Source organism: Camarhynchus parvulus, chromosome 26, assembly GCF_901933205.1.
Source record: "Camarhynchus parvulus chromosome 26, STF_HiC, whole genome shotgun sequence".
In the NCBI taxonomy this organism is placed as follows: Eukaryota; Metazoa; Chordata; class Aves; order Passeriformes; family Thraupidae; genus Camarhynchus; species Camarhynchus parvulus.
The window spans coordinates 51632-64309 of NC_044596.1; the positions used below are offsets into that span (position 1 = coordinate 51632).

The 12678-nt window shown below is 61.9% G+C and overlaps 1 protein-coding gene across 1 annotated transcript in view; it reads right to left on the reverse strand.

Annotated features, from left to right (window-relative positions):
• The window catches only part of CELSR2 (cadherin EGF LAG seven-pass G-type receptor 2), a 31337-nt gene extending 19903 nt beyond the window's left edge, over nucleotides 1-11434 (reverse strand). Inside the window, 9 exon segments of the mRNA XM_030965642.1 lie at nucleotides 352-477; nucleotides 1360-1523; nucleotides 1968-2125; nucleotides 2773-2861; nucleotides 3280-3395; nucleotides 3972-4194; nucleotides 4758-5178; nucleotides 5180-5406; nucleotides 7567-11434. Coding sequence (XP_030821502.1) covers nucleotides 352-477; nucleotides 1360-1523; nucleotides 1968-2125; nucleotides 2773-2861; nucleotides 3280-3395; nucleotides 3972-4194; nucleotides 4758-5178; nucleotides 5180-5406; nucleotides 7567-11371 — 5329 coding nt within the window. The 5' untranslated portion in view covers nucleotides 11372-11434.
• Nucleotides 11435-12678: the final 1244 nt, after the last annotated feature.

The following is a 12678-nucleotide window of genomic DNA, read 5'->3' on the forward strand; positions in this document are numbered from 1 at the left end:
ACACCCACCCATGGTCTCCCCGCACCCCACCCAGGACCCCCCACAACCCCATGTGGCCTCTCACATACCCAATCTCAGATCCCCAGCACCCACCTGGGGACCCCATGCACATCCCCCAGATGCCAACACACCCTCCCACAGATCTCCTGCACCCACCCACAGATCCCCCATACCCCCTCATGAACCCAAAACAACCCCATGGACCCCCAAACACAAGCAGGGATGCCCCTCACCCCCTTCCCACACCCCTCACACCCACTCAGAGACCCTCCCCATGCCCCCCATGGCCCCAAAACTAGCCTATGGATGCCACACAACCCCACCACAATGTCCCCCCAGGCCCCCCAGTACCCTCCTGGCAGGTTTTTCCCCCAAAGCCCAGTGGGCAGCGGCAGCTGAACCCCCCCCATTCATGTACGCAGGTGCCACCATTGTGGCATGTGTTGGTGTCACACAGGGTCTTCTTGGGAGGACAACCTGTGAGGGGGCACGGGGGTCACATGCCACACATGACTTGGGACCCCCAGTCCCATGGGGCACAGACATCCCCACATCCTTGAACCCTCATCCAACCCCATGGTCCTAGTACCCCTTGAGCCCCCACCCCACATCCCCAACCCCTAACGGGATACAGCCCCATCCAGGTCCCCAGTCCTGGCACCTCCTCACCCCACCCCCAGGGGACACAGCCTTGTCTGTGCCACCCACTCCAGCTCGATGGCCTTGGCAGCCCCTCACCCCCCACCCCAAAACCAGGAGACATAGAATGCTCTACCACTGTGTCCCTGGACCCCCATCCAGCCCCATGAGCCTGGCACCCCCTCCCCACACCCACGGGACACAGAGATGCCAAGCACTGCCCAGACCTGGACCCCCAGCCAGCGCTCAAGCCCCTCCAACCCCTACTCTATACCCCCCAACCTGTGGCCCTGGCAAACCTGCACCCCCTGACTTCCTACCCCACACCCTGGGGAGCCCCAGCCCGTTCCCTGGACCTCTCTTCAGCCCCATGGCCATGGCATCCTCTCACCCCCTCCCCACAGCTCTGCCCTGTGTCCCTTGGACCCCCATCCAGCCCCATTACCCCATCCCCACACTCAGGAGGCACAGCGCCATGGTCCTGGTACCCCTCAACCCACACCTGCACTCCCTAAACGCCCATCCAACACCCAGGGAGCACAGCATCCCCCCCATCCCTGGACCCTCATCCATCCCTCCAGCCCTGGAACCCCCTCCCATCATTCAGGGGACACAGCCACACTTCTCTGGTACCCCTTAACCCCCCACCCCATCTGCCCCTGCTGGAAGCAGCACAGCCCCTCCCCAGCCCCTCCCCAGTGTCCCGATCCTGGAGCCCACCGGGCAGGGTGCCGTTGTTAGCAATGAAGGCTGCCATGTCCACGGGGCGCTGGTCAATGTGGAGGTGTCGCATGCACCCCACAAAGTGCCGGCTGCGGATCGGGAAACTCTCGGGCAGTGTTGGGACCCCCCCCAGCAGCAGTGGCCCTGTCAGGTCCAGCGACCTGCAGAACACACCATCACCTCAGGGACTCAAGAAACCCCCGAGGGACCCCACAACCCATGAGGACCCTGATGGAACCTCAAGGGACACCCAGCCACCCCCCATCCCATGGGAGTCACAAGGGGACTCCAAAGAACACTCACTCACCCCAAAACCTATGGAGACCTGAGGGACCACCCAAAGGGTATTCCCCCATGGGGAACTCAACAGACTCCCAAGGGAGTCCCCTCTTCCCCCCAGTGCCATGGGGACCCCAAGAGAACCCCCCAAACCCATGGGGACCTCCAGTGACTCCCCCATCCATAGGGATCTGTGACCCCCCAAGGGACTTTTCACCAGTGAAGACTTCAAAGGTACCACACCCTTAGGTACCGTTCACCTACAAGGGACCCCTCTGTGGGTACCCCAAGGGACCCCACCCATGGGATCCCCAGGCCCCTCTCACTTCTTGCTGCCAGTCTGGGTGCCCTGGGCAGCGCAGGAGTAGTTGCCGAGGCGGGGCCCGAAGCGCAGGGCCATGGCTGTGTCACAGTCGTCCACAGTCACCACAGCCACCTTCTGCTCTGAGGGGCCCTGTGGGACCCCTGAGCGCCCCACAACCGGCTGGGGGGCCCCATATTAGGCAGGGGGGCCCAGGACCCCCATCCTGCAGCCTCTGTCCTGCTCCTCATCCTCCCACTGCCCTCTGACCCCTCAACCCTTACTGCGCTCCCATGTCCCTCCAGCCCACCAGCCCCCCACCCTTCAGACCCCCCAACACTCCCCTCCATCCCTTCAGCCCCCCTTAAACCCCTCAATGGTCCCCTTCATCCCCTGCAAGCCTCCATCCCTTTGCCATCCTCTTCCTCCCTCCCCCCATTCCAATTCCTCGGGGGTCCCTACAGGTGAGGAAAGTACATGGGATTCCTCAGGGGACCAATGGGTGAGGAAGTGGGTGAGGGTCCCTTGGGATTCTCATGGATGGGGGCATCTCTTGACAGTCCCTTGGAGTTCCCCAAATTTCCTCTCTATTCTCATCCCTCCAACACCCTCTTGCCCTCCACTCCTTTCTCTTCCTCCATCTCCCATCTCCATCCCTTGGGACCCCCATAGGTGGGCACATCCCTTAGGGGTCCTTTAGGAGCCGCAAATCCCCTACCTGACCCACCCCATCTCTCCATTCCCCCACCCTTCCCCTCCATCTTCCTTTCCTCTGTCTGCCCCAAACACTCCCCCCAACACTGTGCCCCCCATGACCCCCATTCCCCCACCTTGTTGTAGTAGTGCAGCTGTACCCGGTGCCACTGCCCATCGCTGACTCCTCCTGGCACGAAGGGTGACACCGTGGTGGTGGTCTCACCTGTAGGCACAGCATCAGGGTAACACAGCCAGAGGCAAGCAGGGGTGCTGGTGCCAGGAATGGCATGCCCAGGATGCAGTGCCAGGGATGCAGTGTTGGGGACATGATGCAGGGGTGGCAGCTAGCAAGGGAATGTCCAGGATGTAGTGCCAGGGACGCAGTGTCAGGCATGGGATGCTGGGGATGCAGTGTTGGGCAGCACCAAGAATGGCAGGCCAGGGATGCAGTAAGGAATGCAGTGAGGAATGCAGTGAGGAATGCAATGAGAGATGCTGTGCCAGGAATATGATGCCAAGGATGCAGTGCCAAGCAGTGCCAAGATGAAACCTCTGGGATGAAGTGAGGGATGCAGTGAAGGATACAGGGCCCACAAGGGTGTCAGGGTACAGGGCCAGGCTGTGGCAGGGGCAGCACGTACCTGCTGAGAAGGTGAGCTGCAGCTGCCCGTCCACAATCTCCAGTGCCACGAAGTCATGCCGCTCATTGAAGCGCCCATTATACAGCAAGAGCCCATCCTGCTCCTGTGTGGCAAACCTGGGGGACACAAGTGCAGTGCCGGGACACAAGTGCAGTGCCAGGCCCCAATACCCTGCAATCCCACGTGCCTCCCTGGCACTCCCCAACACCCCCTGACCCTGCCATGCCCCAAGGCACACCCCTCATGCCCTACCCCATGACCTTGTATCCACTGTGAGATGCTCATATGCATCAGCCCCTGCCCTAACAAGGTGTCCCCCACCCCACTGCCCTCCATGCCAAGGGGTCACCCACACCCTTTGCTCCTACCCTGTGCCCTCAGGGTGCCCATCACCCCACACACAATCACCCCACAGCCCATTTGATGCACATGGGGTACTGCTCACCACCCATCCCACATGATGCCAATGAGGTATCCCCACCCCATCTGATGCCCTTGTGACACCCACCATCCCACATCCCAAATTATGCCAATGAGGGCACCCATGCAGTGTCCACAAGACACCCATCACCTCACACCCCATCACCTCATCTCATGCCAACAGGACAAACATCACCATCTACCCCACACTCCATGTGACACCCATAGGGGCACACATCACCCCCCACCTCCCCAGATTCCCCCAGGCTCACGTGAGGCCCAGGGTGAAGTGGAAACGCTGGCGGAGGCCACGAAAGGTGAGGAAGGAGTGCGGGGGGAAGCTGCGGGTGCTCATGGTGCAGAAGGGCTTCTCATAGTGCCCGGGGGGGCACTGACACCGGAATCCCCCCACCAGCAGGTTCAGGCAGGTGCCCCCATTCCGGCAGACCCCTGGGGTGCAGCGGCCCCCTCGGGCACTCAGCTCACAGTGCTCCCCTGTGCGACATCCAGAACCTCAGAACTGGGGTAAGGAGTCCCATCTTCCCTCCACACCTCCCTATTAAACCCAGAGTGGCCCCCCTCAGGTGCTCAGCTTGCAGGGCTCCCCTGTGTGATACCCCAATGGCACCAGCATCCCAAAAATGGGGAGTGGGGGTCCTGTCTCCTCCCCATCTCCCAGTAACCCCTGAGTTCTCCCCCCCTGGCACTCACAGGGCTCCCCAATGTGACACCAAGCACCCTAAGTGGGAGGGTGGAGATCCCCTCTCCCTCCCTGCCCCCCAGTATCTTTATCCGCAGCTCTATTACCATGGCAATCACCTCCCATTACCATGGAAACTCAAAGACAGCCCCTCCTTTCACATGCCCTCCCCCACCCTGGCTGGCACCCCCCACCAGGGGTCCCGTGGGGGCTGGAGTCCCAGGGTGGGCGCAGGGGGTATGGCCCCAGTGCCACCGGTCTACCGGCAGAGGGAGGGAGGGAGGGAGGGCTGAAGGGGAGCCGGATGAGGAAATAGGAGGATGGACACCACGAGGAAGGGCTGGCCAGCGACTCTAACCAGTGAAGTCTTCGTGGCACTCGCAAGTGTATCCACCCTCACGGCTCCGGCACCGCCCGTTGTTGCCGCAGGGGCTGGAGTAGCAGAGGTCGATCTCGGTCTCGCAGTAGTCGCCAGTGAAGCCAGGCGGGCAGCGGCAGCGCAGGCCCGTGACGGGGTGGATGGGGCGAAAAAGGATGGTGTCGGAGGCGAGGAAGGGCGCGGAGCTGTCGAACTGCAGGACAGAGACACAGCGCATGTAGTTCTCGCAGGGCTCGCGCAGACACACGTTGTCATCAAAGGGCAGGACTCGCTGGGCCGTGGTAGCTGCCAGGAGCGATCGGTTAAGGTACAGCCGCTCCTGCAGCTCCTCCGACGAGAAGAACCGCGATGCGCCCGGCACCGCCGCCGGCAGCAGTGCCGAGAGGCTGACATTGAGGATCGCGCGCCGGCCCCACGTCTGTGTCCGCCTGGATGTTGAAGAGGACGACGCGGTGGCGGGGGGTGCCCAGGACAGCGGCCACTCCCTCCAGGAAGCGGCTGAGTAGGGGGGACAAGAAGCGTTCCTGGGACATGTCGGCCAAACGCAGGGTGATGCTGTTGCTGAGCATCTCATCTGTGATCACCATCACCCGCAGCGTGCACTGCGCTGTTGCACTGTAAACGCCATCTGGAGACAAAGGGGGCACACAGGAGGGAGTCAGTGACAGCAATGGACAACTCTGGGAAAGGATGGTGCGAGATATGTGCTCTGAACAATGGACAACACTGGGAATCGTGCTAGATATGGGGCAACCAACCAAATCAGCTGCTGTTGGACAGAGACAGTGCTATGGGGGCTTGACCCGCTCGGCCACCATAGAATGGGGACAGCACTGGTCATGAAACACCTGGCCCATGTAGCCACTGTGGAATGGGGACAATACTGGCTATGAGGTGCTCATCCTGCTTGACCAGCATGGAATGGATACAGTCAGGTGGGGACAGTGCAGGCTATGGGGGACCTTTCCCACTCAGCCACCAAGGCATGGAGACAGTGATGGTTATAGGGTTGGTGCTGGTTATGGGGCTGGTACTGTTTTTGGAGTGCCCACACCACCTACCTAGGGTAGGGACAGCAGGATGGGCATGGTGTTGGCAATGGGGCTGGAACTGGTTACAAGGCTCCTACCCCACCTGGTCACTACTGAATGGGGACAGCGCTGGTTATGGAGCTGGTGCGGGTGGTGGGTGCCCATTCCACTTGACGACCATGGAATGGGGACAGTGTGGGTCATGGGGTGCCCATCCTGCCTGGACACTGTGGGGTGGGGTATCTAAATGGGGTTGGTGGTTGGTTATGGGGTTGGGACTGGTTATGGGGCTGGTTCTGTCTATGAGGCTGAGGCTGGTTATGGAGTCAGCGCTGGTTATGGGGTTGGTGCTGGTTTCTGGGGTTGGAGCTGTTTCTGAGGCTGGGGCTGGTATGGGGATGGGGATGGTGCTGGTTAAAGGGCTGGTGCTGATTGTGGGGTTGGTGTTGGTTGTGGAGCTGGTGCTGGTTGTGGGGCTGGGGCAGCAAAATCTCTGCTAAGCACTGAGGCACCCACCTTTCTCCTCTTCTTCACCCTCCCCCTGGCTGAGGGCAGTGGGATACAGGACAGATGGGGAGCAGGCAGACAGATGGATAAAGAGAACATGGGGACAGGTGGGGGGCCAAGCAGGCAGAAAGAAGTGCTGCAGGGGGTGGCAGGGGCCAGGGCTGCCCAGTGGCCTGTGGCCAGTGACTGGTAGCCAGTGGCTGGCGGGGGGGGAAGGTTACCATGGCTGCGGCTGCGAGGGCCCAGCTATGGCAGGACCTTTTGTTTCCCTCCCGCCTGCCCCTGCACTTGCGGGGGGACACAAGGGACTCCCTGCCCCCACCCTTTGTGCCCTGGGCCCCCTGCTTTGTGTGGCCAGAGCAGGGACCCCTGCCAGGGGAAGCTGTGGGGTGATGGGGGCCATGTGGCTGAGGACAATGGACATCAGGCATGGCCTGTGACCCAGCTTCCCCCTAACCTGGGGGTGACCAAGGAGGTGTTCATCCACTTTGGGGTGACTCCCATCCCCCAGAAACACCTCCTGGACACCCCACCACCCAAATGGTGATGACAATTGATGGCACAACCCCCCTTATCTTGTGATGATCCCCCCCCACACTGGGTTTGGGGACCTCTCGGTGGAGGCCAGGTTGCCTCCCTGAATACACACACCAGGCCTTGTGTCTCCTGCACTGAATTCATTCAAGTGGAGTCTCCTGGAAACACAAACATGGCAGTGCCAGGACTCCCTCAATATTGCACTGCACTCTGAGCCTTCCTAGATTCACCCATCACACCCTCATAACAAGCCCCCAAGGGTACCAGGACCCTGCTGGCCCACACCAGCCTCTGCTCCCTCAATACATGCACTGGATCCTGCCCCAGCCTGCTCAGTGACAGACAGAGAAGTGCCAGGATCACCTCTGGACAGCACGACAGCCCAAGGGGGTGGGGAAAGCAAAGGGGGGGCTAGGGACCCCGACAGCCTCCAGCTTGGATGTCTGGGGTGTGAGGGGGGCACAGCATCCCATTATTCCCCCTTCCCATATATTTGGAGGGTGGAGGCAACAAGGATGGGGTGGCGGAACCCCAAAACACCTCAGTAGGGTCATGGGACCCCACAACACATCATCCCTTCTGATCTGGAGGGTGGGGGCAGCCAAAACAGGGTAGTGAGACCCCATAACACCTCGCCTCCATGCAGAAATAGAGGTTGATATACCCACAAACTTCACTCCCCCTGCAAGGTGCCTCTATGGATGGGGTCTTACCAGAGACAGACACCCTCATGACGGCCTCAAGTGGGCGGTTGTTGTCCAGGGCCGGGCTGAGGCGCAGGTCCCCACTGTGTGGGTCCAGCAGCACGAGGTTGAGCTCATTGCCCTGCTCAAAAGCATAAGTGAGGTGGTCAGAGACATCGGGGTCATAGGCAGGGATGCGGCCAATGACGCCCCCAGGGAAGCTGCCAGAGCGGTTGGTGATGTAGTTGTTGAAGAGGATCTCGAAGTTCTTGAGCTGGGGGCTGTTGTCGTTGGTGTCACGCAGGCGCACATGGATGGTGGCCCGACTAACTAGTGGTGCTGAGGTTGCCTGGACCACCATGATGTATTCAGCCTTGGTTTCATAGTCCAGGTCAGCCAGGGCAGTGAGCTCTCCAGAGAAGATATCCAATTGGAAGACCTCGGGGATGTTGCCCTCCACGATCTGGTACATGATCTGGGCATTAGTGCCCTCATCGGGGTCAGTGGCAGTGATCCGGGCCACCACCAGCCCAATGGGGCTGTTCTCCTCTACAAAGATGTCAAACTCGTCCTGCTCGAACACGGGCGGGTTGTCATTGACATCCAGCACTGTCACCTGGATCTCTACTGGCGTCCGCCGGGCTGGGACCCCCTTATCCACGGCAAATGCCTGCAGGGAATACAGCGGCACATTCTCCCGGTCCAGACGGCGCAAGGTGCGGACAATGCCTGAGGTGGACTCAATGATGAAGTCACCATCACCATCATCACCCCCTTGGAAGGTGTAGAAGACCCTGCCATTGAGCCCAGAGTCACGGTCAGTTGCAGAGACCTGGAGGACGCTGGTGAAGGTGGGGACATCCTCATAGATGGATCCCTGGTAGGAATGATGGAGGAACTGGGGTGCATTGTCATTGACATCACTCACCAGGATCTCCAGGTAAGTTGTGTCAGATTTCTGCGGAATACCATTGTCCCGTGCTGTGATGGCCAAGGTGTAGGACACCTGGTCCTCATAGTCCAGCTCCATCTGGGTGGTGACAGCACCTGTATCAGCAGCAATACTGAACTGGGGTATGCTGTCCTCCATCAGGTAGGTGATGCGGGCGTTCTCCCCTGTGTCTTCGTCTGTGGCACTGATGACCACCACTGTTGTGCCCACTGGCCGATCCTCATTGATGTTGATGGTGTAGTGGGAGCTCTGGAAGACGGGGCGGTGGGTGTTGGCATCAGTGACATTGACAACCACCTGGGCAGTGTCCTGGCGGGTGCCATCAGAGGCAGCAATGGTGAGCAGGTACTGCCGCTCCAGCTTGTAGTCCAGGGGCAGGGCAAGGGAGATCAGCCCACCACCGCTCTGGCTAGTGATGGAGAACCGGTTGCGGGTGTTGCCGCTGGAGATCTGGTATGTGATGACGCTGTAAGCGTCACGGTCGACAGCAGAGACAGTCAGGACACTGGTGCCCACTGCCGCATCCTCGTTCAGGCGGGCACCATACTCCCGCTGGGTGAACTCAGGGCTGTTGTCATTGACATCCAGGATGGTGACACTGACACTGGCCGTGGAGGCCATTGGGGGCGTGCCATGGTCCTGCGCCTCCACCCCAAAGCTGTAGAAGTCGACTACCTCCCGGTCCAGCTCACTGGCCACCACAATCCACCCGGTGCTGTTGTTGATGGTAAAGGGGAAGCTGGTGCCAGTCTCCAGCAGGGTGTAAACTAACCGGCTGTTGTCACCTGAATCGGCATCAATGGCTTGTACATGGATGACGGAGTAGCCCACGGGGACATTCTCCAGCACGGTGGCCTGGAAGGGCGTGCTGACAAAGATGGGTGCATTGTCATTGACATCCAACACCTGGATGGTAACCAAACCGCTGATGTTGGAGAGAGGTGGGCGGCCCCCGTCCTGCGCCCGGATCCTCAGGGTGAACTCCTTGGTGACCTCGTAGTCCAGAGGGGTAACGACATCCAGCGTGCCTGTCTGCGCATCAATGTAGAAGTGCCCACGGGTGTTGCCGCTCACAATGCTGTAGTGCACCAGTGCATTGCTGCCTTTGTCACGGTCGGTGGCCATCACCTGCAAAATCGCCACATTGGGCACCACATCTTCAGGGACCTGTGCCACGTAGCGTCGCTCGCTGAACTGCGGCGCATTGTCATTGTCGTCCTCCACAGCGATGCGGACAGTGGCTGTGGCACTCCGGGGACCTGGATCCTGGCCCTGGTCTGTGGCCTCCACCAACAGCTCAAAGGCATCCACTACTTCCCGGTCCACAGGGCCACGGGTGCGGATGACACCTGAGCGGGAATCGATTTCAAAGACCTCATTGGCGTCACCAGCATTGAGGAGGCGGTAGAGGATGTTGGCATTGGGACCAGCGTCGCCATCGGTGGCCCGCACTGTCAGTACCTCATAGCCCACCTCCAGATTCTCTCGCACACTCTCCCGGTATTCTGGTTGCTCAAAGGCAGGGTTGTGGTCATTGGTGTCGCTCACTGTCACTGTCAGTGTGGCCATGGCACTGCGCCGGGGTGTCCCGTGGTCCACTGCTGTCACGCGGAACACGTGAGTGCTCTTGCTCTCGCGGTCCAGCGGTGCAGCGGTGCTGATGGCACCAGTGACAGGGTCCACGGTGAAGAGGTCATCAGAGCGGCTGTCGAAGAGCGCAGCCATAGAGTAGTGCAGCCGGCCTGCCTCTCCCTCATCAGGGTCCTGTGCTGTCACCTGTGTCACTGGAGTGCCTGCTGGCTGGTTCTCCTCCACTGTGGCCTGGTAGCTGGAGGGCTGGAACTGCGGTGCTGTGTTGGGGCTGCGGCAGGGACGGTGGTGAGGTATGGGGGGCCTGGGGTCTGCTGTGGCCTGGAACTCCACAACATCCCCAGTGTCTATCGCATCCCCAGTGCCACTGGTCTCCCTGGGGATATTGGTGTTCCCAGCATGTCTAGTGTCCACAGTGTTCCTGACGTTGCTAGGCACCTTCCCAGTCTCCCCATTATGTTCAGTATCCCTGGTGTTCCCAGTATCCCGAAGGACTTTCCTAGTCTTGCCAGCACCTCTGGAGAACCTCCCAGTCTCCCCAGTGAGTACAGAATTCCTGATGCCCCTGGGGACTGGAGTGCTCCCAGTGCCCCAAACACCCCCAGTGCTCAGCATGTTCCCAGTGCTCCCAGAGTCCTCCGTGGGGATGTTGGTGTCCCCAGTGTGTCCAGTATTCCCAGCACTCCTGGTGCCCCTGAGGACATGGGTGCTTCCAATGTCTCCAGTTCCTCCAGTAACCCCGGTGCCTCCACTATCCCGGGTGTCTCCAGCGTCCCTGGTGCTTCCAACGCCCCCAGTGCCTCCAGGCTTCCAGATGTCTCCAGCATTCACGGTCCCTCCAGCGCCCCCGGTAATCCTGGAACCACCGGTACCTGGGGACCCCCTAATGCCGCCGCCACTGTCCCCACTGGAAGAGCCGGTGCCTGGTGCCGTCCCATCGCTCGCGTCCGGTGCGGGCCCAGCGCTGTGGCCGCTGTCCCCGGTGCTCGGCGGGGGCCACGCACCGCCGCTGGAGCCAGTGCCTGGTGCAGTCCCATCGCTGCCTCCCGCAGCCGGTGCGGGCCCAGAGCTGTCGCCGCTGTCCCCGGTGCTCGGCGGGGGCCATGCGCCGCCGCTGTCCCCGGTGCCGCCGCGGAGCTGGAGTGGCGCCGGTAGCGTGCTGGACGGACGGGTGCGGGTGCCGGTGCCGACGCCGGAGCCGATGCTGGTGGCGATGGCGTGTCCCGGTGCGAGCAGCGGCAGCAACAGCGGCAGCAGCCGGAGTGTGGCCCGGCGGGCGGGCGGAGGGCCCATGGCCGCTGCCCCACCGGTGGCCCCGGTGCCGGTGCTGGTGCCCGCAGCGACCCGCTCCGCCGCCTGTGCCCCGCCCTCGTCCGCGCGCGCCCGCAGGGGCGGAGCCGCCAATTCACCGGCCCGGCCGCTCTTAAAGGAGCCGCAGCCCCCGCCCCCGGCACTCGCCGGCGGCAGCCGCAGCTGCACCGGCGGCGCGGGGGGAGCGAGCGCGCACTGCGCTCAGGTTGCGCACACACGAGGCGCGCAGGTTGTGCACACTCGTGTGAGGTGCACACGTGCGCCCTGCACGCGCGCACGTACATACACAGATGTGGAGGGCCTTGCACGCACCTGTGCATTGCAGGCATGCGTGTTGCACACGCAGGGCACGCAGGCATCAGCGATCACATATGACATGGGAACCATGTATGTGACACACAGAGCACATGTGAAACACACACGGAGCATACACATGTGAGACAGAGAGCACGTGTGTGACACAGCACAGAGATCATGTGTGTAAACGCCCAGTACATGTGTGGCACATACAGCTCGTGTGACATACGTCCCCCAAGGCCCCCGTGTCCCCACCGCCGGCCGTGACTCCACACACGACCGTCCATCTCCCCTCACTCCGTGCCACATCCCCCCCCCCATCGCTAGATTCCCGGCCTCGTCCGACCGCACCAAGACTGGGGGCAATAGAACAGACTGGGAGCGACTGAACCAGGCTGAGAGGGACTGGGGATGCTGGGGGGCACTGGGACAAACTGGGAGGGACTGGGGATGTCGGGGGCGCTGGAACAGACTGGGAGAGACCGGAGAAGCTAGACGGGGGCGGATCCCCGCGGTCTGTGGTTGCTGCTCCCCCCACCGCCGCCGCCCAAGCCGGCGCCGGTGGCGTGGGTGCAGGCAGGCGGCGCGGAGCCGCCTCCCCGCCCCGGCGGAACGGGTCCGACGGGTACCGGGGAGGGGCCCCCCCAGCGCCGGGGAGGCGATTGGAGCGCCGGATCCCCCCCGCCTCCGCCGGGGGCTCCGGTGACTCACTGGGCCGCTCCCCGCTCGGTTCCACCCGACAGCCGAGGCCTGCCGGGGGTTTCCCACGCAGAGCAGGGGCGGCAGCCAGGCCTCCCTGCATGGCGATGGAAGGGGGCAAAGGGGGCAACCCTCCCGTGTATCACCCCACCCCGGAGCGGGGGGGCGAGCAGCAGCGGAGGCTGAGGCTGGGGGCCCTCGGCCCCACTTAGCATCACAAAGGGGCTTTGTCTGGGGCTTTGTGTGGGGCTGGCAGGAGGGAGGGAGAACGGGGAGGAGGGAGGTGCGGGGGG